General features: G+C 46.6%; 1 protein-coding gene across 1 annotated transcript; it reads left to right on the plus strand.

The window, feature by feature from the left end:
- On the plus strand, window positions 1-27453 carry Glt8d2 (glycosyltransferase 8 domain containing 2). The gene is made up of 10 exons (XM_051206206.1): window positions 1-114; window positions 13335-13391; window positions 15722-15814; window positions 17578-17749; window positions 19683-19800; window positions 21692-21776; window positions 22375-22487; window positions 24119-24285; window positions 25540-25652; window positions 27162-27453. Exons 2-10 carry the CDS (start codon window positions 13370-13372, stop codon window positions 27329-27331), a joined length of 1053 nt encoding a protein of 350 aa, XP_051062163.1. The 5' UTR covers window positions 1-114; window positions 13335-13369; the 3' UTR covers window positions 27332-27453.
- The last annotated feature ends 332 nt before the right edge of the window (window positions 27454-27785 follow it).

The following is a 27785-nucleotide window of genomic DNA, read 5'->3' on the forward strand; positions in this document are numbered from 1 at the left end:
TAGAAGCGGCAGAAGAGAAGCTTAGCTGCCACTACGAGGCCAGCCGCAGTTTGAACGCCCCGCCCTGCCCAGTTCTGGACCAAGGAGCCCAAAGCCTCCCTCACCATCCATCAGGTAAACAGAGTAATTTACAAGCAAAGAACTCTCGGTTTAGCCTCCTCTGGCTACAGCGCTTGTTTATTTTGCTGTGGACTCAAAGAAGTACATCAGACAGAGAGGTCAGACTGCCCCCTCCACAGACAACCTCCAAAAGTCCCCTACTGATCAATGGTAGTAGCATCCTAGCAGAAGCTTTGCTACGCGACAAATCCAAGACGTTCATCTTGGGATGCTTTTGCAGAGTTTACCCCTAGTCTCCCCCCCTGCCCTGAAAGTGTTATTTGTTTGTTTGCATTGAATTTTAAGGATGGAGATCTGGAGTTAGACAGGACCGAGGTCAATGCATTTAATGTGAGTCTGCTTCTGAACCAAAATGACCTAGCTGAGTTATGATTCATTTTTTTCTTTTTTGGAATCTGTCTTCAGAAACTCTTTTAGGGCCTCCATTCCCAGTAAGAGAGCAGGCAGTCGTAGGATTCTGTGGGTTTGTTGTGGTACAGGGGCCACGATGCCTGTTTTAACATCGGTTTCTCGTGTTCCCGTTAGCAGTACATGCGCCATCTCTGCCAAGTCCAGCAGACCCTCATAGGTAATCTATGATAGATAACGTTAAGACCGGATAGTAAGCAGGCAGAGAACATAGATGTGTCTAAGCATCTGAACATGCTTGCAGATTGGTCCCTGCAGTGCTTGGCCCATGCAGCCTGCCAGCCGATGTGATGCTCGAAGGTTGGCCTTGCCTTTGCAGATTTCTCAAAATGTTTTGGTATTGCATTTCAGTGCAATATCCTTTTTGTATTACATAACAGAATTCTAGTCCTCGCTCTGATGCAGCCCACACCCGAGCTTGATTCTGGTCACGTCACATTGCATGTGCCTACATTTCCTCGTGTGTAAAATGGAAATAGAGAGATCTAACGTAACATGTGACACACAGGGTCTGCAAGGAAGTAAGACCTCAGGGTGCCCACCTCCCTGGCAGAGCTGATAATGACAGTTTCGGTGACAGGAATGACTACACACCCTGCAGTGGGCAGGACTCCGTTCTTGATGCATTCTTCCTCTGACATTCTGGCGGCTTCCAGTGCCCCTCCTCTCCCAACATGCCTACCCCGCAGGACCTTGCTGTCTTCATTCCTCCACTCAAATGCCTACCCCCAGCTCTGCTTTCTGTCTTTGTCTTTGCTCTTCATCTTTCTTCCCAGAGAGGAAGGCATGTCTATTAGAGCCACAGTTTTCATTCCCAAGGAACACTTTCCGTGATGTCAGAGATTTTTAAAGGCTGTTCAGAAGGACACAGTCTCACAGGAAAGGAGCTCCACAAACCCCAGATGGACCAAAAGGTAGGGAGTTACCTTAACTGTTCCGAGAAGAGTCACAAAAAGGAGGTCACTAAGGGCGCTTAGCACAGTTGTTCCCAAAGTTGAGAGACATTTTATCAGATCAGTGAGCGTTGCTTGGAGCATGCTGGGGAGGGGGGTGCTGCTCCTGTTCTGACCACAAGTGCCTTTATTTTGGCTCCTATTATGAAGCTCTTTTATAGTGCCCCTCGTGAGCTTGCAAGGGGTTGCCTTCTTCTTCCTCCTCCATGGCTACGGTTTTTAGTTTGGATCCAGACGTTCAAGTACATAAGACGGAATCCTTATGTTAGTTTTGGGAGATGGTACAGAAGTGACCTCAGGAGTAATGAGGCTTTGTGGGAGGTGCTTGCGTCACTCAAGAGCTCATGATATTTCTATTCATGCATTAAACATAACCTCCACTATTTAAATCATTCAACAACAGCTTTGGGGCACCTTTGCCTGTATTCCCCTCTTAACCGTTGGACTAGGAGATCTTTCCCAGCTCCTCCCTGCACCCAAGGCAGAGCCGATAAGTCAGTCATTATCTCTACCCTTTTACAATAAGAGCCTGGTGATGGCTTCAGGATTTCTCTTAATTTAGCAGTCCCAATTCCTCTATCAACTACTCAGAATTGACATGTAAAATAAATCTTTGGGGGTCTGAGTTTTGAGACCTTTCCCTTCCTTCCCACATTTGTCTTTGTGCACAAAACAGAGCTAAGCCCCTTAGCCACTGCCTGGCCTGCGAGTACTCCTTGAACATCTATGTAGCATCCTGGGGGGGGGGGTGCTAAGCACACCTCATCTTTCCTCAGGTCTAGTCTAGCTCTCTATGCTCTGCTGCTTTTTCCTAGTCAAGGCCTGAAGCCCTCTACCCTCTGTCTTCTCCTCTTGAAGCTGTCCCTTTCTGGTCCCTGCCTTCGTCCATCAGTGACATTTAGTAACCCACACCTCTACCTCTGGCTGTCTGAAGACAGACGGACAGGCTTTTCTACACTAGAGGTTTGACTGTTCTCACAGGAAAGTCGTGACTTGGAAGTCACCAGCCCTAGAAAAGCTGTTGGACCTCCTTCTAGAGTCCTCCGCCTTCACCCTTGGAACGGGACCACTGGCTCATCTTGATAAGCTGACTCCTTTCTTTGGGGGAGTGACAAGCAGAATGACGAGAACCTCTTTCTCCGGCTTTCTCTCTCCTGCTGTTTATCCAAACTGTCCTTGGGACAGGACAGGACAGGCGGACCGGGAGGGGAGTTACACTCCTGCCCTCAGCCATCATGAAAGGATGCAGACACAGCATGATTTAGAGGCTGGGGGTGGTGGCGCACACCTTTAATCCCAGTATTCAGGAGGCGGAGGCAGACGATCTGAGTTCGAGGCCAGCCTGGTCTACAGAGAGTGTCTGGTTCCAGGACAACCAGGGCTACACAGAGAACCCCTGTCTGGAAATATCAAAAGGGAGACATGAAAGGAAGCAAGAAGACAGTGTGGAGGGTCACAGAGGGGAGGAGGTGACAAAGGGCATTCCAGGCAGGGGCGCTGTTTGCATTAAGGCTGGGGACAAGAAACTGTGCAGCTGGGTGTGGAGAGGCTGCCTGGTGGGCACTGATCACGAGCTGCCCAGCTTGGCCAGAGGTGTGACACTGGGGGGGGGGTCATTCCCTTAATTTTCGGGGCTACCAATGAGGGGTTTTAAGCAAGAATGGAATGCTCAGAGTGTATTTTTACAAGGTACAGTGTGACATTTCAGTTCATATGTAGAGTGATTAGCTGGCTAAATTAGTATTCTGTCACATCTGTTGTTCCTTTTCTTTCTTTTTTATTTATTATTTATTTGATTTTTTTTTTGAGACAGGGTCTCTCTGTGCAGCCCAGGCTGACTGTAGACCAGGCTGGCCTCGAACTCACAGAGACCCACCACCCCTGCCTCTCAAGTGCTGGCATTAAAGCCGACCCGGACAGCTACCTGTCGTTTCTTTGTGCTGGAAACATTTGAGATCATTACTATTTAAATGTACAACCACGTGTTGTCAACTCTAGTCACTCCATGTTATTAGATGTTAGGTGTTATTTCTCTTACCTAGCTGAACCTGTTTAAACCATTTAGCCACACTGTCTCCATCCGCCCAGTGCCACAAACTGTTCAGGACAGTTCTGAAGCACACTGTCTTGTATTCTCCAAAATTGTCAGAGTTGTGACAAATGAAAAACAGTGTAAGTGGCACCAGTTATATAAATATAGAAAGCCAAGCTACAGAAGACCAGATCGGATGAAGGGAGTTGAGTACGGACTGCTTATTGGGTGGTGTTACTAATGCTATTTTTCTTAGATGTGACCATGGTGCTTTGGTTCTGCAGGAGCGTGTCTTTGCTTTGTTTGCATTTTAGTATACCCTGGTTTTTGTGCAGGTGTATGTGAGAGTGTATGTACACATGTGTGGGCCTATGTTAGCCCATGTAGAAGCCAAAGGAAGATGTCAGGTGCCGTGCTATTCCTCATTGTCCCCTTGAGACATTACCTCTAAGCCCGCCAGTCCTTCACTCTACCCCGCAACACTGGAGTTACTGGTGCACATGGCCATGCCTGGCTTTTTACATAGGTGCTAGGGATTCGAACTCAGACCTCCATTCTGGGGTGGTGGCCAGCACTCTTAACCATAGAACCATTCTTTTTTGTATTTCTTGTTTTGTTTTGTTTTTTTAAAGAGGCATGCTGAGCCAGGCACGGTGGCACAGGCCTTTAATCCCAGCACTTGGGAGGTAGAGGCTGGAGGATTTCTGTGAGTTCTAAGCCATCATAGTCTACAAAGAGAGAGTTCATGGGCAGCCAGGGTTACACATGGAAACCGTATCTGAAAACCCCAAACAAAAATTCTAAAAGGGGCACGGTGAAATATTTAGAGGTGATGTTGCACAATGCCTGCAGCTTCAGGGTGTGCGCGCGCACAGTCAGACAGCTAGGCGGATGCAACACTCTGCTAGCAAGCTGTTGAAGAGCCCATGAGTAATTTATCCTTTTAACCTTTGTAAACTTGAACTGTTTCAAGTGAAGCAAAGCAAAGAAAAAAATGATGAGGCTGCTGAAGCCTTTTATGCTTCACATCGCCTTCATGTAATTATCGATCTCGGGGGAAAAAAGCCCACGAGGCAGTTTATGTCAGTGGTTGACCGGGGAAGGGGAGGGGAGGAAGGCTGGATGGGAGGTCAGTTCGGGGCCAACAAAGGGGTGAGATGCAGCAGGCTGGAAGGGAAGACCTAGGCACAGGTTAGGCGGTGTAACTCATCAGAGACAGTGATGGCCCCAGTGAGGGATGAGAAGTAGAGGAGATGGCAGGGACCACCAAAGGGTGTCTCAGGGCCTGAGGTGCTGAGGTCATGATGGACACACAGCGCTGTGGTTGTCCTGTACCAGGGCTGTAGTCCTCCTGACCCAATGGTGTGTTCGAGAGATTGTATTGCTAGGTGCTGAACACAAGTCAGTGAACAAAGAGACAAAACTCCCAGCCTCTGGGAGGCTTCTGATGTTTCATTAGTGGGGACTGACTGGGGGCGGGGACAGTAGCCTAGTGGCTAGCGCTGACTATGGCTGAGCGCAGAGCTTTTTACTAAGAATCTGAGGGTGGAGAGGTGGCAAGTTCCTGAAGAACACTCTAGATTGGGGGAGGGGGGTGACACGTGGAAGGACTCAGAGGCTGGAGTCTGCCTGGCAAGGAGGCCAGGGTGATCATGTGATTTCTTATGGGAAGGCACCGTCAGCACCCTGGCTCGTTTTCCCGCCGGTCTGGTCCCACTGTTAGCCAGCCCCAGTTAACTCACAGAGACTCTGTATGTGATATAATTCTGTTGGCCAGTTACTAGTTTCTTATCAGCTGGCTCTGTCTTAAATATTAACCCATTTCTATCAATCTAAGTGTTTCCACGTGGTCTCATCTTAATGGAGAGTGGGGCCAGCGTTCTGCTCTCTCCAGTCTCTACATATTGAATCTTCTCCTACCTCTCCCCGAATCCTCCTTGTCTCCTAGTCCCGCCTATCTTGATTTCCTATTGGCCAACAGTGCTTTATTCATTAACCAATAAGAGAAACATTTACAGAATGACATCTCCCATCATCTCCTCTTTTCTGTCTAAATAAAAAGAAGGGTTTTAACCTTAACAAAGCAAAATATATCACACAACAGTTATCAAGTAAGAATCACAGTTAACAATATTTAGTCCATTAATATTTAGCAAGATTTGAAGAAAATATTCCATCATCTATCCTATCTTTGTGTGTCTAAAGTCTATGTAACTTATTTTTAATCCTAACTAAGGAAAACTGTAACCATAACTATTTGTCTTCAACTCCATCAAAGACCACAGAAGGATAATATATAAACTCTAGAAATGACAGAGACATCTTGCTACCAGGTCAGTCACCTGAAGTTCTTCTGTAATCTTCCATCTTCAGCCTATAGGCCATCGTGTGTCTGGCAGACTCCTCAGCAAAGCAGGAAACTTTAAACTGTCCATCTGTATTGGCAGTTTGTCAGTCATTTTTCTCTGTGTCCTGCTACTTTTATATTACTCTGTTTCTTTTACTTTTATTTTTTTATTTTTTGAGACAGGGTTTCTCTGTGTAACTTTTATCTGTCCTGGAATTCACTCTGCATACCAGGTTTACTTTGCAATCACAGAGATTGCTTGCCTCTGTCTCCCGAGTGCTGGTATTAAAGGCGTGTGCCACCACACCCAGTTAGTCTCTGTCTTTTTAAAACCATTTTATTCTTTTTCTCTCCCAAGCCTACGTTTTTAGTCTCTGTCTTTTTAAAACCATTTTATTCTTTTTCTCTCCCAAGCCTACGTATATTTTAAAACACACTGTAAACCTTTAGAGGTTTTCTTAATGTGAATCTGTCTTTACTGTAAATATCTTTTTGTGGCCACAAGTCTTTATCTGGTAAACAACAACATTGCTAAAATGAAAGCCACAGTTGTTTCAGCCATGATCTATCCAAGATGGTGGTGGGTACTTTTACCGCCAGAACTGAGAGCTGTGCTCACTGCCTTGGTTTACACTGCCATCCAGCAGCATGCTGCTGGCTTGGAGATGTGGTCACTGCCAATGCCAGCTCTGATACACACCAATAAATTGTTAGCAGAGTTTCTTAAAAGCTGTGTGGGTTTTTTTTGTTTTTTGTTTTTGTTTTGCCGCTTATGCTGAGTCAGGAAACCTCCCTTAAAGGAGATGCACAAGTCTCTGCTTGTCCCTTGCAAAACAGAGTCCAACCCAGAGTAATGCTGTTAGCAAGAAGCCTTGCTTGTCTTTGTTCTTTTGTTTCTAAAACCCCTTTTTAAGCTTTTGTTAAATTTTAAGTGGAAGTTCTTATTAGCTATGTTGCGGTGCCATATGTTATTAGTAAGGTCTGGACCCACCACAGCGCCAGCCCCCAATAACACACTGAGACATCACATTTGATATATTTCTGTTGGCCTGTTACTAGTTTCTTATCGGCTAGCTCTGTCTTAAGTATTAACCCATTTCTATTAATCTAAGTATTTCCACGTGGTCTCATCTTACCAGAGAGTGGGACAGGCCTCTGCTCTCTCCAGTCTCTCCATGCTGACTCCTCCTTACTACTTCCTCGAATCCTCCTCGTCTCCTAGTCCCGCCTATCTTGCTTTCCTATTGGCCATCAGTGCTTTATTCATTAACTAATAAGAGAAACATATTTACAGAATGACATCTCCCATCACTTCCCCAGGAGCCTGGAAGGCCAGGGAGGGTTTGGGGCAGAGCGAAGCAGCAGGCGTGGTGTGACTCGGGCTCACCACAGCTGCTTGGCTGTAACATGCCTGAGGGAGATAAGGCACAACTTCTGTAAGACAGTACTATGGTATAGTCAAAAGATGGTGTCTGTCAGCCAGGGTGGAGGCCCTGGGGATGCTGATAATGCTGGGTGTATTCTGAAAGCAGATCCGAGAGACTGTGTCGTCAGTCTACACGTAGACACAGAGAGACTGAAGATAAGATCCAGTTTGCTTTTTGTTGGAAAAATGAGAAAATGAGGTTGTGGATAACTGGCAAGGGAAGACTGTGGGAGATAAGAGCTCTGGGGGAGTACCAGGGACTCAGATTGGAACATATGGGCTCCTTCAAGCAGCGATGCCAAGTGTCCAGTGGGATTTCGACGTATGGAGTCCATATGGGAGGTTTGAGCTGGGGATAGAAGTGTAGTTGTCATGTAAATAGCATTTAAAGCTGTGAATGTTTAAAACATGGTAGGGCATAGCATATGCTGGAGAGGATGTGGAGAGGGGAACACTCCTCCACTGCTGGTGCGTGTGCAAACTCGTACAGCCACTTTGGAAATCAGTATGGCAGTTCCTCAGAAAATTGGGAATTAATTTACTTCAAGACCCAGCAATGCCATTGTTGGGCATATACCCAAAGGATGCACATTCACACCACAAGGACATTTGCTCCATTATGTTCATAGCAACATTATTCATAATAGCCAGAACCTGGAAACAATCTAACCGTCTAGATGCCCCTCAAATGAAGAATGGATAAAGAAAATGTGGTACATTTACACAATGGAGTATTACTTGGCGGTCAAAAAAAAAAATGACATCTTGAAATTTACAGGCAAATGGACAGAACTAGAAAAAGCCACCCTGAATAAGGTAACCCAGACACAGAAAGACAAACATAATCTGCACTCACTCATAAGTTGGATATTATACATAAAGTAATGGACAACCAGCCACAGGCCACAACCCCAGAGAATCTAGGTAATACAGAGGACTCTAGGAGAGCCATGCATGGAATCCACCTAGGAAGGGGAAAAGGACAAGATCTCCTGAGTAAATTAGGAGCATGGGGAGCGGGAGAGGAGGAGGGAAGGGGAGAAGAGAGGAGGGCAGGGGAGTGGGAAAATATATAGCTCAGTAAAAAAATATTAAAAAACAGACCATGGTAGGGTTCTTCAGGAGGAAGAGAAGAAAAGAAAAACATAGATGGGATGCCCCGCCTTGTTCATCTTGAAGTTCAGGATGTGGGAGCTAAAGAGATGGGGAGGGAGCTGGCCAGTTGTGGCGCATGCCTTTAATCCCCGCACTCAGGAGGCAGAGGCAGGCGGATCTCTGTGAGTTCAAGGCCAGCCTGGTCTACAGAGCGAGTTCTGGGACAGCCAGAGCTGTTACACAGAGAAACCCTGTCTCAGCTGACCTGAGCAAGTGGGAGCTCACAGACTCCAGTCTGACAGCTGGGGACCAGCACAGGACGGAGCCAGGGGACCATCACAGGCCCCCTGAACAGTTGGGGCCCTGGGCAGTCTATGGGGCCTCTGGCAGTGGAACCAGTATTTATCTCTAGCACATGAATGGGCTTTGGGAGCCCATTCCCCATGGAGGGACACCGTCTCAGCCTAGACACGTGGGGGAGGGCCTAGGTACCTCCCCGAATGATGTGACAGACTTTGATGATCCCTCATGGAAGGCCTCACTCTCCCTGGGGACTGGATAGGGGAATGGGGGGGGGGTAGGAGGATGGGAGGAAGAGGGAACTGGGATTTAAATAAAAAATTATCTAACAAACCCTGCCTTGAAAAACCAAAATAAAATTTAAAAAATGGGGACAGTAGAGGAGACTGAACTTCACACACTGAAAGGTAGGGAAAAGTCCCATAGGTGGACTTTTGTGTCCTGCCTGCCAGCCCACAAATAACCACACAGAGACTTCTTATTGTGAAAGCTTGCTTGGTAGCTTATGCTTGTTCTTAACTAACTCTTATAACTTGAATTAGCCCATATTTTTATTAATCTACATTCTACCATGTGGCTCTTACCTCTATCCCGTCTGTGCGTCTGACTCGTTCTAAGTCTATCTGGTTTCTCCTTGTGACTCTGCCCTTCTTCCCAGTGTCCTCTCGGCCCCCAAACCCTGCCTAGCTAGCTATTGGCTGTTTAGCTTTTTACTGAACCAATCACAGTGGTATATCTTCACAGAGTGTAAAGGAATATTCCACGACACTTCCCTATGAATGTGCAGGGAGTGTTTGTGTGCCTGCGTGTGCGCGTGTGCATGTGTGTGCGTATGTGTATGTGTGCGCGTGTGCGTGCGTGTGCATGTGTGTGTGCGTGAAGGAGAGGGTGAGTATATTCACTGAGGAATGCATCTCATGGAATCTTCTAGCATTGGATAACCCAGACAGTGCCCTCTTAGGCTCTGACCCAATGTTACTTTTCTTGGCATTGAGACAAAGCTCTAACAAAAACAAGTCAAGGGAGAAGGGGTTAGTTTTGGTTAGTTTGGTTCGTGTTTGAGCTGGGAAAGCGGCAGAGAGCGATGAATCTGGTGCTCTGCCCTCTTTCTCCTTTTTTTCTTGATTTGGGACCCCCGCCTGCCAAAGTGAGTCTTTCTACCTCAGTTAAACCTCTCTGGAAACACCCTCACAGACACAGAGGCGTGCCTCCTACGTGATCTCTAAGTCCTGTCAAGCTGATAATCAAGGTTAAGTACTGCAGGGGCTGCAGAGATTGCTCAGTGGTTAGGGCACACACTGCCCTTGCAGAGCGTATCGGTTACTGTTCTGCTGCCGTGATAAGACACTATGGCCAAGGCAGCCTGTGGAAGAGTTTATCTGGGCTTACGTACGGTTCCAGAGTCCTTTGATGGCAGCAAGTGGCAGGCATGTTTAATCACTGAGTGGTCTCTACAGTCCCACGATGCTTTTTTATTGTCCCTCTTTTGGCCTCTCCCACTCACTTCTTGCCCATGAGTCCTAAGGGGGGCGTGAGAGCTCCTGAGGCCTCCCTGTCTATGGCAGAATGTCCATGGACCAATCTTGTGCAGCTCCTATGCAGTCACAGTTGCTGTGACTTAGAAAGGTCATGTGCTGCCTGGAAGACTGTTCCACAGCATTCCGCTCTTTCTCTGGCTCTTATGATTCCCACCTCCGCTTCCGCGGTGTTTCTGGACTGGGTTATAGAAACACCCATTTATGGCTGAGTACTCAGAAATCTCTTTGCCAGTGCTTTGAGCTGTGATTCTGGTGTCACTGCCAAGGATGCTTCCGACCAAAGCTGATAGTCAGAGGGTGGACACAGAGATTTAGAAGGCATCTGACCAGCACACCGAGTTCACTTGACAACTGTCAGCCTTTTTGCTTTCTTTCAAGACATCCAGATACTCAAGGAGTTCCGCATGAAGCACGTTTGGACTTGGCTGTGCTCTGTTCTTGACAGAATAGATGTATTGCTGTTGGGGGGATATCCCGGGGTCCCTCGCTCCCCAAGACTAGAGTTTCAGTTTTTGTGCTGTTGATGATCGGAGTCCATTCACTTCATTGAGATGGGATTCTCCACTTCAATTCTTGGGAAGTTCCTTTTGCAATTAATAACCGATCAAGTGATACGTTGGGAGTATGAATTTCTTGTTTCCCAACAACCTCTCACTATATTATTGACACTTACTGTTTTCTTGAATTAGTTCTCAAGCTTGGGGCAGAGGCCTTACATATGGTGGAGCTAGGATGTGAACCTTGGTTCATGTCATTACAAGATGGCCTTCGAGCCTTTTTCGAGAATGATCTCTATTTGGTCCTATGACTGCAGGAGTTTCTGTCGTATTTAGCACTGGGATTTTAAGGCCCACAAAGCCATGTTTTCAGAGAGGAGATGAATTTGTAGGATGGGGAAGAGGGTACAATTTAACATCCCCCTCCCCCAGTGCTACAGATTTAACCGTGTAAGCCAGGGAAGCACTCTACTGTACAAAGCAGGCTTTCTGGGGAATTCTCTGCTTCTCAAGGAGATGCCATGTACCTTGGGGCTTCCTACACTCCGTCTGCTTCAGGAACATTCCTCCTTGACTCCTTGTGGTGCCTTGCTACTAGCCAGGCCAGTGCTGACTTTCTGAAGTTGTTTGTTTCATCTCATGGAGATTTCAGAGTTGGCAGCCTGAGAGGCAAAGATGAGCCCCATGTGCAGCCAAGCCAGTGCTTGCTAGTAACTATAGGGTCTCCCAGTCACAGTAGCCTGGCTCACCTTATGTGTGTACGGTGCAACATCAGCACCGTGAACTCTACCATCCGGAGTCAAACTCATTGGCCCCTGGTGGAATCAAAATGGCTCCTAGAGAGGATTTCAGAATTTGGTGGTCCATGCATTTTGAAAGCTCCAATGGTCGGTTTCTGACATTTGACTGGAGGCTGAAGGCAGTAAATGGTACGAGAAGACTCAGAAACCCAAAGCAGGACCACTGTGGGGAGAATTCCAAAGGCAGGATGTGGACTGGAGTCTCTGAGCCACATTCCCTCACTTAAAGAGTGAAGAATAATGTCTCCATGTGGAAAAGAATTAAGAACTGAAGAAGGCAGTGGACCCATGACCCTCTGCCACATGGCATATTGTTCATGATAAATGTATTTGTTTTCAAGTAATTGAACCCAGCCAGACATAGTGGAGCACACCTTTAATCCCAGCACTCAGGGGCAGTGGCAGGTGGATCTCTATGAAATTGAGGCCAGCCTGGTCTATATAGTGAGTTCTAGGACATCCAGAGCTACATAGAGAGACTCTGTCTCAAAAAAAGGAAAAAGAAAAAGAGAGAGAGAGAGAGAGAGAGGAGGGAGAAGGGAGAGAGGGAAGGAAGGAAGGAAGGAAAGAAGGAAGGAAGGAAGGAAGGAAGGAAGGAAGGAAGGGGAAATTCATTGGCTTAAGTAGAAGTTCCCAGGGAGGAACTTTCTTCTGGAACTCCAGACTTGGCCTCAGTTTCTCCCCCTGGGTACCGAATGGCTTCCTTCAGCAAGTGGGAGGAGGAACTATGTGGCTAAAAGACCATTCTGAGATGACATTACTCCTAAAAATTAGATATATGAGTATCACTTGGAAGAGGAAATGTTTAAAAAAAAAACCTGAGATCTTATCTCTGAGAAATCCCGAGCAATGTGCTGTTTCACTGAGGGCTGAGGAGGGCTACCCAGATGCACTCTGACATCCTGAGTATGCCAGAGAGAACAGTGTGTTTGAATATTCATAGTCAATTGAAGACTTGCCTCAGATCTCTGGTGATGAGTTGTCTGTGTCATTGCCAACAAATTATCACTGCAGAAATCCTGGCGTGTGTCGCATCTCATTTCCCTCCCTTGGACTGAGTGCCCCTCGTTCCTGGAGCTTATTATTCACTGTCTATAGCTGCCAGTCAAAAGTCAAAGCCAGGAGTTCTCTTGAAGGTCCATACAGTAGACACAGCCACTTTATAATAAACTGAGTTTCCATGATAAATTGCTGTTTATCGTAAACTAATAAATAAATAAATAAATAAATAAATAAATAAATAAGAAGTCATTTTCTATCTCCTGGAGTGACTGGCAAAATATCAAATTATGTGCATTATTAATGCACATAAAAATGTCATAAAAATTTATTTTAGGCTCTCAGGCTTGGAGCCTAGATGTGGTATCACATGCCTTTAGTTCCAGTACCCAAGAGTCAGAGGCAGGTAGGTAGGTGAAGGCTGGCCTCAAACTCACAGAGATCCACCTGCCTCTGCCTCCAGAGTGCTGGGATTAAAGGCACGGGCCACCACCCCCTGGCTGGACTGTACTCTTGAAGTAACTCGACTATCTGCTCCAAGTACCTGCTTCATTGCCACGATGGGCTGTACTCTGGAACTGTAGCCAAAACAGACCCATTCTCTCTCGAGTTTCCTTTGTTAGGATGCTCCATCACAGCAACAAGAAACTGAGACCACATCCAGAGATGTTTATCTTCTCCCCAAAATTCTAGACCCAGAGCAGCAGTGGTTGATACACACTTCACAACACACCCGGTCTCCAGAGAAGACGCAGACCTTAACAACTGATGTCTTTGGCACTGATTTTTTTTTTCTTTTAACAATATTTTATTCTTTAGTCCACAGGTCCTGGTTCGTATCCAGGTGAATACACATGGCTCTTCTTCTACGCAAAAGTAAGACTTGAACTTGTGAAAAAAACTATGAAGAAAGATGTTTCAGAGGAGTGCTTTAATAATGATGCTGTCGTGTGTGTGTGTGTGTGTGTGTGTGTGTGTGTGAGAGAGAGAGAGAGAGAGAGAGAGAGATTTTTACAGATCATTTTCCCACAAGCAATTTTGGCATGGTCATTGGAGGATTCCTGTGGGATGCTGTTGAGAGTTTGGTTAGAAATGAACTAACCATTAGTCATATATTATCATGGATTTTATATATATATATATATATATATATATATATATATATATATGTGTGTGTGTGTGTGTGTGTATGTATGTATATAATACATAATATATTACATATGTAACTTTTATATATGATATATTTAAATTATAAAAAAACAATATATATGTTTTTTGTTTTTTTGTTTTTTTTCTAGACAGGGTTTCCCTGGGTAAATCAGCTATCTTGGAACTAACTATAACCTAGGTTGGCCTCCAAGTCATTGGCCTGGGATTATAGGCATGTGCCAGCACTACCAGGCCTGGTATCACGATCATTTCCTTACTCCAAATAAGTGTCTTCATTCATGCCTAAGCACGCATAGGGTCTTAAAGGGTCATATCAGATCATCAGACCTTTCAAGCATCTATATTCTTCTGATTTAGATAGAACATTATTAATTTGAGGGAAAAGGCAGTAACCTAATGCTGTTACTATTACTTTAATGTTGCCTTATTTAAATGAAAATGAAAGGCATCCAGTTAAATGTGGATGCCATATAAGTGAAGAATTTTTTTTTTTTTTTTAGTTTGTGTTCCAAATATTGCACGGGACATACTTGACCTAAAAATTCCTTTTTCCTGGAAACTTTTTGTTAGTATTCAGTCATGGGAGGGTCTGATATTGGGCCATCTCTCTAAACACAGTGGCAGGTGAATAGTCATCAGATCTCCTGAGACCCATAGACTTTTTTTTTTTCTTCCTGGCCTATGGCTATCCCTGGCTGAATCTTCCCAAAAAGGGTGGGAAGGAGATCTGGAAGCTGAAACTCAGCAAGACCGAGCCAAAAGCTTGAGGGTCAAAAAATAAACTAGCATGAAGCCAGTAATTGCCTTTAGAGAAATAGTTTACATTTTTATTAGTATCGGAGAAGCCCACGAGGCTCAGGGAAGTTGTCTGCACAGCGAGGAGGTGGTAAAAATGGGGGTTGAGTCTGACTTCATATGCCAGTTGCTTCCATTCCCCACACAGTGCAGCTCAGGCGGGCTTGGACTCCCTGTGATCCTCCCACCTCTGCCTGCTGCGCATGGGGCCACAGGCCTGGGCCACACTCCTGATCTCCCAGCATGCCCCACACTTCCTGCTTGTGCTTGCCCTGTGACAAAGTCTCATCTCCCTGGTTTCAGTCATCTGTGTTCCTTCCGGCTTCCACACTAGAGATGTTCTTCAGATTCCTTCATGTTTAACATTTGGAGGCATATTTCATAACAGAAAGTTTCCATCCTTTCTGTAAATAGGAAGCTATCTACCTCCTGCCATAAAGAGAAGATTATTTGTAAAATATATTCAATTAGAAGAATGTTCGGTTTTGAGTATCTTGTGTTGCTTGCCTGCAACGTTGAAATCAGAAACTGGCTTTTTCACACACAATTTCATAATGCCTGACTCTATGGACACAAATGCCCCCAGTCATTTCCCCAACAACCAGCAGTGTGCTGCCCGGCACCACCCTGTTTCTTGGTAAATCTCAAGAAATCATCACTGATGGGAAACAGCCAGAGGCTGAGACCTACAAGCATTGAGGTCCTGAGCCGGAGCCAGGACCCTCTCTGCGCGTCATCCTCGGCCGCCATTCGAATCAACCAAGACACACTAACTTCTACAACTTTGAGTCTGTTCAGAATTAGCAGTGACTCACAAAAGGCATTCTAGAAATGAAGCTGATTATATAACAGATCAAATATTCATGCGAGGCAGCCTCCTGTGGTGACTGAGTTTGAGGCCTCCACCGTAGACTGCCTAGGGCTTTGAGGAGGCTGGCCACAGATCACCAAGTCAAAGCATTGGTCCACATGCTGTGTGTGCTCAGCCCAGGCCGCCATGTCCTCTGTAGGGCTGCCCAAGCTGCTGTTCTGGATTCCTTTTTCCTCTTTCTTACTTTTTCCTTTCTTTCTTTCTTTCTTTCTTCCTTCCTTCCTTCCTTCCTTCCTTCCTTCCTTCCTTCCTTTCTTCCTTCCTTTCTTTCTCTCTCTGTCTCTCTTTATTTTTCTTCCTTCCTTCCTTCTTTTTAAAGTGGTTTGAGACAGACTGATCAGCTTGTGATGTGCTTCCCTCTTCATTTCAGTTAATCAGGTGTTGCTGTTCCTTCTGGCCCTGACCCTTTGTGGGATTCTGTACAAGAAGGTTCATAAGGCAGTTGTGCTCAAGCATGAAGCAGGTGAGTGAGCGAGCATGCAATCTGTCAGCAAGACACCTAAGTGGGGTTTCAGGGTTCCCACTGGGTCCTTTCAGTGGCTGGGTTTGGGGGCAAATGACAAGGTGGTTAACTCCCAAGGGCCAGCTTGTAAGTGTCTTCCCTAGGGCACAGTTTGGTTACGTTCCAGAACAATCAGTGCTATGCAGACTGTAGCATATGTCTGTGACACATGGAGAGCTTGTTAGAACACACCTGGACTGGTACGTTACACACACCTGTGACCGCACCCTCTGGAGGTTGAGGTAGGAGGGTTGTGAGTTTGAGTGAGTTTAGGGCCAATCTGAGTTCTCGGACAGCTTGAGAGGCTGAGCACCATAAAGGGTGGTCCTGACGCCTCCTTCCTTATGCTCCATCTTGGTGCTAGCTCTCTCGGTTCTTGGACCCACCCTGAGGGACTATCTGCACCCTGCCCCTCAGAACCTCTCCCACATTTTACCCTTGAGAATTGTCCCTTCCCTCTTCACCTTGCCCATCCATTCCCATTACTCCGTAAACAGCTTCCAATAGCTCAACTTAAAAGAGACTCTTCACCTGGGCAGTGGTGGTGCACACCTTTAGTCCCAGAACTTGGGAGGAAGAGGCAGGCGGATCTTTGTGAGTTCGGGGCCAGCCTGGTTTACAGAGTTACACAGAGAAACCCTGTCTCAAAAAACAAAAACAGAAAAAAAGGAAGAAAGGAAGGTGACCCCTCAGAGGGCTGGAGACAGGCTCAGTGGTGAAGAGAGCTGCTGTTCTTACAGAAGACTGAGGCTCACAACCGCCAGTAGCTCCAGTGCCACGGGCATCCGCACTAATGTGCGTGCTCTCTCTCTCTCTCTCTCTCTCTCTCTCTCTCTCTGCCCGGAGAGAGGGGTTGTGTTCTTCTCTCCATCCTCCATCTTGAATCTCCTCCCTACTCTTCCTCTCTCCTCCTAGTCCCGCCTATCTTGCTTTCCTATTGGCCAACAGTGCTTTAATTTACAGAATGACATCTCCCATCATTTCACTAAATGTTTATTGAATTAAATATCAGCTAGAACTACCTTGGACCGAGGTGAGAGAGCTTTTGTAAAACTGCCTGCACAGAGAGATGAAATTTAATAAAACAGTGCAGGTTGCACCGTGGCACCAAAATATAACATGGTAGCATCGGTGTTTTGTCTCCTCCGGCGCTAGGAATGATCAGTTATTCATCATAAGCACTAGCCACGCCCCTCCGTTACTCCTTCCTCTGGGTGCTAACACTTGAGAGTGGAGAGCAACAGAAACATCATAGCAGTACAGGCCAGGCAAGTCCTGACTCAGCGGAGTTCGTTCTGACTGCTGGGCCTGAGGCTCTGCAGTTCTGAGTGTTTCAGCTGTATGTGTGTTTGAGCTGTGGACTGGCTTCTGAAAAAGAGCCCCCAAATAATAGAGACTCAGAAGTGTGCCCTGTCTTCCTTGAGAATCTGATGCATGGATTCCACAGTCTTTCAGATCAAAATCCTGCGGACCTTATGTTTCTGAGGTCTTCAGGTATTTTCAATCAAGGGTTTTCCACATCATACACGTCAGGGGAGGGAGGAGGGTAGCAAAGGGCGGCACGGAGCATTACTCCGGGATGCAGACCCTGCCGGAGCACACATTACTTTAAACAACATCTCATTTGTCCAGCCTGGATGTTGGAGAACCCTCCGCAGCACTGAGGACCAGGGGTCAGACTCTGAGTCACGGATTTTGATGTTTTTTGTTTTGTTTTTCTTCAGTTGATGATTCTCAGTCCCCTGAGGACATGGAAGAGGGGATTCCAGTGGTGATCTGTGCAGCTGCAGGGAGGATGGGAGCGACCATGGCTGCCATCAACAGCATCTACAGCAACACTGACGCCAACATTGTGTTCTATGTAGTCGGACTACGGAACACTCTGTCTCGAATAAGGTAGTTTGCACGCTGTGTTTTTGGAATGCTCTATTTTCTTTTCATCTTTTTTCTCTTTAGATGGACCCTTACCACCTTCCTCTTCTCCTCCTCCTCCCTCTTCCTCTTCCTCTAGATTGAAAGCTATCATTAGAATTATTGAGAGGAAGTCCCGGGTTTATTTCTGACTAATGTGTTTCTAGATGAGGAAACATCAGCAAAGCCTCATTAGTTAAGTAGGGATGATAGGTATTTTTGAAGATATGAACTGTCTAGTGAACTAAAGAACCCCAGTCCTGAAGCAGCTCACCCAAAAGTCTTTCAGGCATTTCTGCTTAGCCAGGCTGAACAAAGGCCTAAGATCCTGGCTACTCAGGGGGCAGAGCTGGCAGGATTACTCCAAAATACAGAGAGCATGCCAGCCTGGGCAACTTTATCAGACCCAATCTCAAAATAAAGAAATAAAACAGAGAAGGCGTGTATCTCAGTGGTAGAGTGTTTCTGTGAGGACCTGGGTTCAATCCCCAGCAGATGAGGGAAAACAATTGTTCTTTTTAATTTCCCCTCTGTTTTCCTAACCTAGGAAAATATTTGCATAATCCTCATTAACTATTTTTGGAGGAAGAGACTAAAGATTTAATCCATGTCTCACACAGATTAAACACAGGCTCCACCACCGAATCATATTTGACCTGGAATGTTTGTACCACAAACTTACAACAATATAACTTTATAGGTTATATTATAATTTCGAACTCATTTTTTCCCATACTAAAAAAATGAATTGGAGTTAGAGTAAGAAGAAATCAACAGAAAATCAAATTTTAAATGTGTTTTAGAAATGTAAGATACTGGTGTAGTCTTGGTCTGGATTGGTCTGGACAGTAGCTCCCTGAGCCCAAGAATTGGAAGAAAAAGCCGACAGACTTGTCTGTATAACACAAGGGCTTCTGAATAAAGAACAGTGAATGGAATTAGTTATAAAATCAATTAGCAAAAAGTATGGCTTATAATGAAGAATTGTTGCATTTTTAAAATTTTAAGCCTACTGGAAAAATAAGCATAAAATATGAATGGACACCAAGGCCCAGGATTCTATTCCAGCTCTATAAACAACACAAAACCAAGAACCAAACCGTATCCTACTACTCGAGGGCTGTAATTAGGGACATTCTCCCAACTAAACAAACCAGCCAACCAACAAGAGTGGATCACACAATTCATAGAGATACAGATGGTCCACATAGTGCATTATCTCCTAGTTCCAGGCCTTTGGTCCTTCCTCCTCCTGTGTTTAAGTGTTTTAAAATCAGTTCTCATTGGAGTAGAACATGAGTAGACGGTATGAACCCACCAAACATTTCAGAGAGTCACTGCAAGCAAATAAATACACTTTTGTTCCCCCCAACAGTGGCAAGAGTTCTGCCACTGAGCTACCCACCCCCAACCCCCTTCTGCCAATTTGCAATCAACAGCGAATGTTGCCGTATGTGGCTTGGGTCGCTGCCAACTTTGTTTTGCGATTATTTCTACCATTATATTCTCATAACGAATCAGATGAAAGGCATACGCTCTGTGAGACTGAGTGACGGAGGGAGGGGAGGGTGGAGGAAAGAAGACAGGGTGAGGCAGAGGAGGGGACTGAAAGGCGGAGTCGTCTTTGGAGTCAGAGGGGGGACAAGACTCCAGTGGAAGGAAGGCTTGGCTTGGCACACGCCGTCCGTCCGTGCCTCAGCAATACCGTGTGGCAGTTGGTCTAGTAAGTACAGATGTTGCTTGGTAAGGAACATGCCTTGTTAGTCTAGTTTCCTGGGAGGAATTTTGGATGTGGGGATATAGTTATTACTATCTTGTTAATTTTCTAAGGTCAGACAGAGTAATCCTGGAATGGCATGCAAATTAAATCAAGGAAGGATTTGCAGTGTGTACTAGAAGTTTTTGGTCATCTCTCTAGAAAATGGATCGAACATTCTAAACTCAGAGAAATAAACTTCAAAATTGTGGAGTTCAACCCTGTAGTCCTCAAGGGGAAGATTAGACCAGACTCATCGAGGCCTGAGCTGCTCCAGCCTGTGAGTAAGAGATGTTCGCGTGGTGGGTACAGTTCTGAGTTCATGTACACTGTAGATCCCTAGCCTTAGGGTTTCTATTGCTTCTGTGGAACCCACAACCAAAAAGCCAGCTGGGAGGAAGGGCTTTGTTCCTTTTACACTTCCCATCAGTGCTGATTGAAGGAAGTCAGGACAGGAAATCAAGCAGGGCAGAATCCTGGAGGCAGGAACTGATGCAGAGTCCATCAGGGAATGCTGCTTACTGGCTTGCTCCCCATGGCTTGCTCAGCCTGCTTTCTTATAGAACCCAGAACCACCAGCCAGGGACGGGCTGGCCCTCCCCATTGATCACTAATTAAGAACATGCCCTCTAGCTGGCTCTTAGGGAGGCATTTTCTGAGCTGAGGCTCCTTCCTTCCTGATGACTCTAGCTTGTGTCATGTTGACAGAAGCAGCCGGTACACCATCTGGTGCGCACATAGGCTATTTCAGACTCATGGGTGCTAGATCCCCACAAAGCTCTGCTTATTATAACTTAGCAGCCGCCTGCTGCAGGAGGAATTTAAGATGGTTTATATAAGCACGGTGAAGCTTTTGGAAAGAAACAGGGCATGAAAATGTAGGCTACATTAGTGTGTGACGATGGCTGTGGGTGGCAGCGGGAGGTGGGCCAAGGAGTGAGGCTGGCAGAAGCATTGGGAAGCACTTCAGCTCTTGTGTCTTCTGTGAGTAATCACCAGTTAGCTCCTATTCTGAAAGCCAAGGGAAACCAGCAGTGACAGCTATGCGCCTCAGCGATGATGACGTCATATTTAGGAGACACCCATGCGTTTCCTAGCTACTGGGGTCATTTTCCTTGCAGGAGTGCTCACAAAGAGTTCCTCTCCTTCATGAAGAGCAGGTGTGTGTGTGTGTGTGTGTGTGTGTGTGTGTGATACTGTCTCTGCCTCCATCAATTAGGTAACACTCAACTAATTAGCCTTAAGATTTTCTCCCTGTCTCCCTCCCTCCCTCTCTCTGTAATACACACACACACACACACCCACCCACCCACCCACCCACCCACCCACACACACACACACGCATGGTCGTTATATGCTTATGTGTCAATGAACCCCAGCAAGCCTTTCTCCAGTCCCCCCCCCAGTCCCTCACCCCTCTCCCAGCCACAACTTGCCTCCCCCCCAGCACTGGCGGTCCAGACATGTAGCTCTGGAGCTCTGGGTACCAAGCTTAGGTCTTCGTGCTCACACATCAAACCATCTTTCCAGTCCAAAAGCAGTTTCTCATGACAGTCAGTAGAAACGAGCCACCTTCTGTATGCAAGGTATACATGTAAATCCATCCTTTTCAGTTAAACTCTAAAGCCTCTGTCTGGGATATCATCTGGCGTCAGTTGATTCTGATAGATGTCACTAATGAAAACCCAACAGACTCATGTTTCTCTGTTTTCTGAATCAAGAGTTCTAAAGGCTGGGCTTGTTGGTGTGTGTGTGTGTGTGTGTGTGTGTGTGTGTGTGTGTGTGTGTATTACAGAGAGAGGGAGGGAGGGAGGGAGACAGGGAGAAAATCTTAAGGCTAATTAGTTGAGTGTTACCTAATTGATGGAGGGAGAGACAGTAGGAAGTCTGGATCCTAGATTGAGCTTGGGGCTCTGCGGACCTCCACTGCAGCTGTCTCTGAAAGGGAAGCAGGCACTGCTTCAGTGAGTGGGGACTGGATCTACGAGAGCTTCCCTGGGCCAGCCTGGCCTCATCCCCAGAGGTCAGAGGATCAGGTTCTAAAAGCCTGGGTGAGGCATCACTTTTATCTCATTCCATGGCTAAACAGGCCGTGGGCAGAACTGACTTGTTGGTACCACACAACTGGAGCCATATGCCTTCCCCTGCCTCTGTTCCTCTTGTTTTAACAGCTGAACTTTGTTCGATTTTATCTCCCACTGCTTATCAATCAACACGAGAAAGTCATCTATTTGGACGACGATGTCATTGTACAAGGTACACTCACTGCCAAGAACCCTTGCAAGGGCACAGCTGCTAAACACAACGCCACACTTACCCCTCATTTTCCGGGTAGCTAGTTGACTTCAAATACTTTGTACAGTGAATACAGCATCATTGCAAAACTGGGAACATTTTGCGAGCAGGGTTTGGTACTTCCCCGGATAATCTAGTGGATTTCTGAGGGCCCCTCTGATTGCCACGCCTGTAGTAATTACTTTGGTAGCATCTCTGCATTCCTAAACTATGTAGAACTACAGTGTCCCTGAGGTGGCTGCGTGTGTGCGTGTTGTGTTCTTTTCCACATGCAGGTAAGGTGAGCATTCACAAACTACCGGCCACAGACCTGACCAACATTGCAGTGGCTTCCTCAATGCGCATGCGCTGTTTGTAAAAAACACCACCACGCATGGGGAGAAAGGGAGCCTGTACTCTTTCCTGGATTCCTCAATGCGCATGCGCTGTTTGTAAAAACACCACCACGCATGGGGAGAAAGGGAGCCTGTACTCTTTCCTGGAGCTAGGAATTAAGCTAAGGCTCTTCGTAGCCCCGAGATTCTTGCTGTGTTGTAATTGCTGATCCTTGCAAACGCAGGCGACATCCAGGAACTGTACGACACCACCTTGGCTCTGGGCCATGCTGCAGCCTTCTCAGATGACTGTGATTTGCCCTCCGCTCACGACAACAACCGACTTGTGGGGCTGCAGGTGTGCATGCTGTCTTAGAAATCCCACCTTACCCTTCTTCTCTGGCACTGGCCCTCCATTCCTCCTCTTGACTCAAAAGAATCACAGCCTCCCCATCCTCCAGTGGGAACTTCCAGGGGATGAGGATGGTGTGGGGGGCCCTGTTTTCCCACTCACTCAGGCCAATTTCTGTAACCACTGAGTCTCACTTTCCTGATCTGAAACACGGCATGGACACTATCTGTTCTGTGAGCTGCCATGGGATGCTAGGAAATGTCCACTGCAATGGGATACAGCAAATGCTCTAAAAAGGATGGCTATAATCCTTTTTAGACTGTGTTACTGAGTTCCCAGTATCCACACGGGCTCACAACTATACGTAAGTCCAATTCCAGGAGACCCAACACCTTCTTCTGGCTTCCTTGGGCACCACACACACACACACACACACACACACACACACACACACACGGTGCATATACATACATCAGGCAAAATACTCATGCACAAATAAAAATAATATCACTTTAAAAGGGAGCAATTAGCAGCACTTGTGGGCAGGAGTGGGAAGGCAACATTGAATGCTGGGACTAGCTGGTATCAGGAGGTATCTTGCAGCTGGGACAAACAGGGTTAATAGACTTGGATGGGGAGGAGCTAGGGGTGGCGGCGACTGTGGGGTTCTGCTTAAATAACGAGGATAGAAATACTGTCTCCCAAGGCAGGCATGTGCCTGATGGAGAGCTGCTTAAGCATCAAGAAGGCGAGACGGGCAGGGGCATCTCTGTGAGTTCCAGCCCAGCCTGGACTACAAAGTGAGTTCCAGGACAGCCAGGACTGTTAGGCAGAGAAACCCTGTCTCAAACAAAGAAAAACAAAACAACAAAAATCGCAGCCCTGACTAGGCAGATGTGGCAGTTGGAAGGCTAGAGAGGTAAGAGCTGTCAGCTGGAGTTTCGAGCCCTGAAACAGGATGGGCAGCCAATGGCATGAGAGAAGAGAGAGCGCCCAGTGTTGGGACTGACGGCAGGGCTCTCAGTACCCAGAGGCCGAAAAATGGGGCAAAACATGGAGAGGGGTGAGACAGCTCCGAGGGTAAAACACGTGCCCTGGAAGCTTGTCCTCTGATGTGTGCACATGCGTGTGGCACGCACGCACGTGCGCACACCCACACAGACACACACGCGCACACCCACACACGTGCACGCGCACACACAAACACAGACACACACGCGTGCACATACAGACATACACGCACACGCGCACACACAGACACACACGCGCATGCACACACAGACACACATGTGCACACAGACACACCCACACACGTGCACACGCACACACGCACGCGCGCACACACAAACACTCACACACACACTTTAAAGATACGCTGGGCACGGTGGCACATGCCTGATATCCCAGCACTGGAGAGGCAGAGGCAGGCAGGTCTCTGTTGTAAATTTGAAGCCAGTCTGGTCTACATATTGAGTTCCAGGACACCCAGAGCATCGTAGTGAGGCCCTGCCTCAAACCTCAAACAAAACACACCCAAAGAAAGTTGCTAGTGGCCCAGAAAAGCCCACGGCACTGCACCACAGCTGAGAATGTAAGTGTTTTCCAGAAACAGAGCTCTCCATCCTGTTCTTTCGTAGAACACATACATGGGCTATCTGGACTACCGCAAGAAGACCATCAAGGACCTTGGCATCAGTCCCAGCACCTGCTCATTCAATCCTGGCGTGATTGTTGCCAACATGACTGAATGGAGACACCAGCGCATCACCAAGCAGCTGGAAAAATGGATGCAGAAGAATGTAGAGTATGTGTGTGATGGGGACTTTCTCGGCCCCATTGTCCCCAAATGGGAAACAAGTGGCTCAGCTAATCGTTGCAAGCTCAAGAGTTTAAAAAAAAAAAAAAAGACATCTGAGGGCAGATTTTCATAGAACTTGTAGGTCAAGAAAAGGAGCATGGGTGAAATTCTTTCCCAAATGACAGAAACTGAGAATCGAGATGCTAGAAGGGATCCATTCCCTTTTATTTCCCAGTAAGTTGCTTAGTAATATGGCTTGACTCTGTCCCACTGAGGAATCCTCGCTTATTTTGAGGGGGACAGAGTATCTCTCTGTAGCCCTGGCCTGCTGGCCTGAAACTTGCTGAAACCAGGCTGGTTTTTGCCACTGACACGCTGGGATTAAAGTCAAGCACCACCACACCTGGCCACAGACTACTTTTAAGGCTAATTTCACTGCACCTGCATTTTTAAAATGCCTTTGTTAGTATTATTTTGAGACAGGGTTTCTGGCTATCCTGGAACTTGCTTTGTAGACCAGGCTGACCTCCAACTCCCAGAGATCCACCTGCTTCTGACTCCTGAATGCTGGGATTAAAGGCGTGCGCTACTACACCTGGCTCCATTTTTAATTTTGTGTATGGTGTTGTGCACCACAAACACAATCGGGATCCTTGGAGGCCAGAAGAGGGTGTCGGATCCCTTGGCACTCTAATTATAGATGACTGAATCACTATGTAGGTGCTGGGAACCTAAAACTGGAGTCCTTTGTGGAACACCAGTGCTGGTAACCATTGAGCCATCTCTCCAGCCCCTCTATCTGTGTCTTAATACATCACAGCACTTAACTTGTGAGTACTTATAATAATATAGGATCAGAACTTCTGTGCCTACCACAGAAACCCTGAGTGAGTGACGAGATGTTAGCGAGTGTAACACTGAATCTAGGTGACAGGTTTAGGTGACAAAACCCAGGAGATTGTGACTCTGGATCATGTAATGGAAGACTGGCTACACGATGTGTATGGGAGCTCCTGGTTTCCTACACTTTGAAGTTTGATCATTTATAAAAAGTCGGGAGGTAGGTGTGATAGAACCCCAGCAATAGGAAGTGAAGGCAGGGTTACCCCTAACTATATAGGGACTTCAAGGACACGAGAGCACTTCTAACAACGACCCGAGATAAAAATCAGAAAAGCAGATTAGGAACGCAATATTAGCATTTACTTGATATTTATGAGGGCTGCAGACAGAATGTTGCTTTTCTATCTCATTTCTTAGAGAAAACCTCTACAGCAGCTCCCTGGGAGGAGGAGTGGCTACCTCCCCAATGCTGATTGTGTTCCATGGAAAGTACTCCACCATCAACCCTCTGTGGCACATAAGACACCTGGGTAAGTACTGCCAGGAAGCGAGCGAGTGCACTGTCAGATGGTACATTTTAGGGTTCATGAAAAGCTTATTAACCTGGGCTGGAGAGAGGGCTCAGCATGGCTGCTCTCTAGGAGGACCCAGGTTCCATTCCCTGTACCTACATGGCAGCTCACAACCGCCTGTGACTCCAGATCCAAGGTATCTGACACTGTCACACAGACATACGAGCAATACACACGAAATAAAAATAAATTTAAAAGTAGTAAAAGATTTATGTTTTTAAAAGTCTGGATTGACGCTTAGCATAGAACTTCCACTCTGCAATGTTCTACAGAACGAAAGCTAGCACTCTGGTGTGACGGCATGCAGTGACCTTAGATAGCTGGCACTTGAATGCCAGATCTCACCATTTTCATATACAAAAATCCGACCAAAGGGGAGCTCAATGATATCTGTAAGAACAGCTATGTGAAACTGGGCTGGGGCTATGGCTCAGTTGATAAAAACATTTGCCATGTGAGCATGAGAACAATTTGGATCCCCAGGACTCTTGCAACGAAGCCAGCAATCCCAGGACTCGGGGCAGACGGGGTTCTTGGGGCTAGACGGCTAGCTACACCAGCCAGCTCTGGGCTTAAGTGAGAGACCACTCCTTCTATACTGGAAATCAATCAAGTAAGAAAGCTGATGTCAACTTTGGCCTTCTGTACACGGCCACATGCATACCTACATGCCTGCATACACACCACAGATACATGTGCAAAACAGAAAAAGGAAAAAGCACTTGGTAATTTGGGAGCAGGTCATAATCTTCTAGAGGAAAATAATCTGCTTTTCTCTGTAAGGTTTGGAATCTGACAAGATCTATAAAGTCAGCCTACACAGCAACAGTCTGGACAGTGATCTGGTTTTAATTTGTGTTGGATGTGGAAAGCCACAGTAACAATAAGATGCGCTAAGTTTGCATCTGAACTTGGTCTCGATGGCTGCTGTCACACCTCACACCTGCGCTGAGTGACAAGGGCCAGCTTTGTCATCACTTGCATCATTACCCCAGATAATCATTTTTCTCTACTCAGCTACGGAAAGAAACATAACAGCTGAGGATATGTTTCCCCCAGGGCCCCACTCCCGAGTCAGGGTTTCTCAGTGTAGCCTTGGAGCCTGTCCTGGAACTCGCTCTGTAGACCAGGCTGGCCTCGAACTCACAGAGTCCTCCTGCCTCTGCCTGCCGAGCGCTGAGATTAGAGGTGTGCACCACCACCGCACTTTGAGAATATGGATTTTCTGTAAGTTATACTTGCATGCCTGGAAGTACTGTAGAATACTGAGAAGCAGCCCGGTTAAGCTCTCGTCCCTGTTCAGTCCTTTGGTTTATTTATCAGCTGTGCACGTTGGTAGTGTCACACCAGTGAGACCAATGAGGCTTAGCTGAGGCGTGACTGAAAACTTTTGCCGTAAGCTTGTGGCCAGTGTTTCATGTAAACTGTATTCACTAACAAGCCTATTTTCCTCTGCACACACTGAAGGCTGGAGCCCGGATGCAAGATATTCGGAGCACTTTCTGCAGGAAGCTAAACTACTCCACTGGAACGGGAGACACAAGCCCTGGTACTTTCCTAGTGTTCACAATGACTTATGGGAAAGCTGGTTTGTTCCTGACCCTGCAGGGATCTTTAAACTCAACCACAATAGATGACACACTCCAACCCTGCAAATATCCCCTGGAGAAAAACAGAACTGCCCTTTGTAACCCACCCTAACCCTGATCTTTACGAGCAGCACCTCTGATATATATGATCTACAATGTAAGAAACAAAACTACTGTGTACGAGTTGAGCCGTGGACCAAACAGGCAGACTAAACGTGAAGTTCAAGTGATAATTACAACTGGCCCTTCGCTCCCCTAGCCTCTTTTTGGTGTTTTGAGACAGGGTCTCACTGTGTACCCAGGGGCTAGACTTGACTTGAATGACAATCAGATCAGGAAACTTTAGAAGTCTCTAATTTTTCACAGTTCAGTATGTTTAGAGTTGGTCTTGTTTGTTTTGATTTGTTTAAGATAAGGTCTCTCTGTATGGCCTTGGCTGGCTTAGAACTCATTTATTGACCAGGCTGGCCTCAAACCCAAAGATCTACATTGTCTCTGCCTC

This window comes from Phodopus roborovskii, unplaced genomic scaffold (genome assembly GCF_943737965.1).
Source record: "Phodopus roborovskii unplaced genomic scaffold, PHOROB, whole genome shotgun sequence".
NCBI lineage: Eukaryota > Metazoa > Chordata > Mammalia > Rodentia > Cricetidae > Phodopus > Phodopus roborovskii.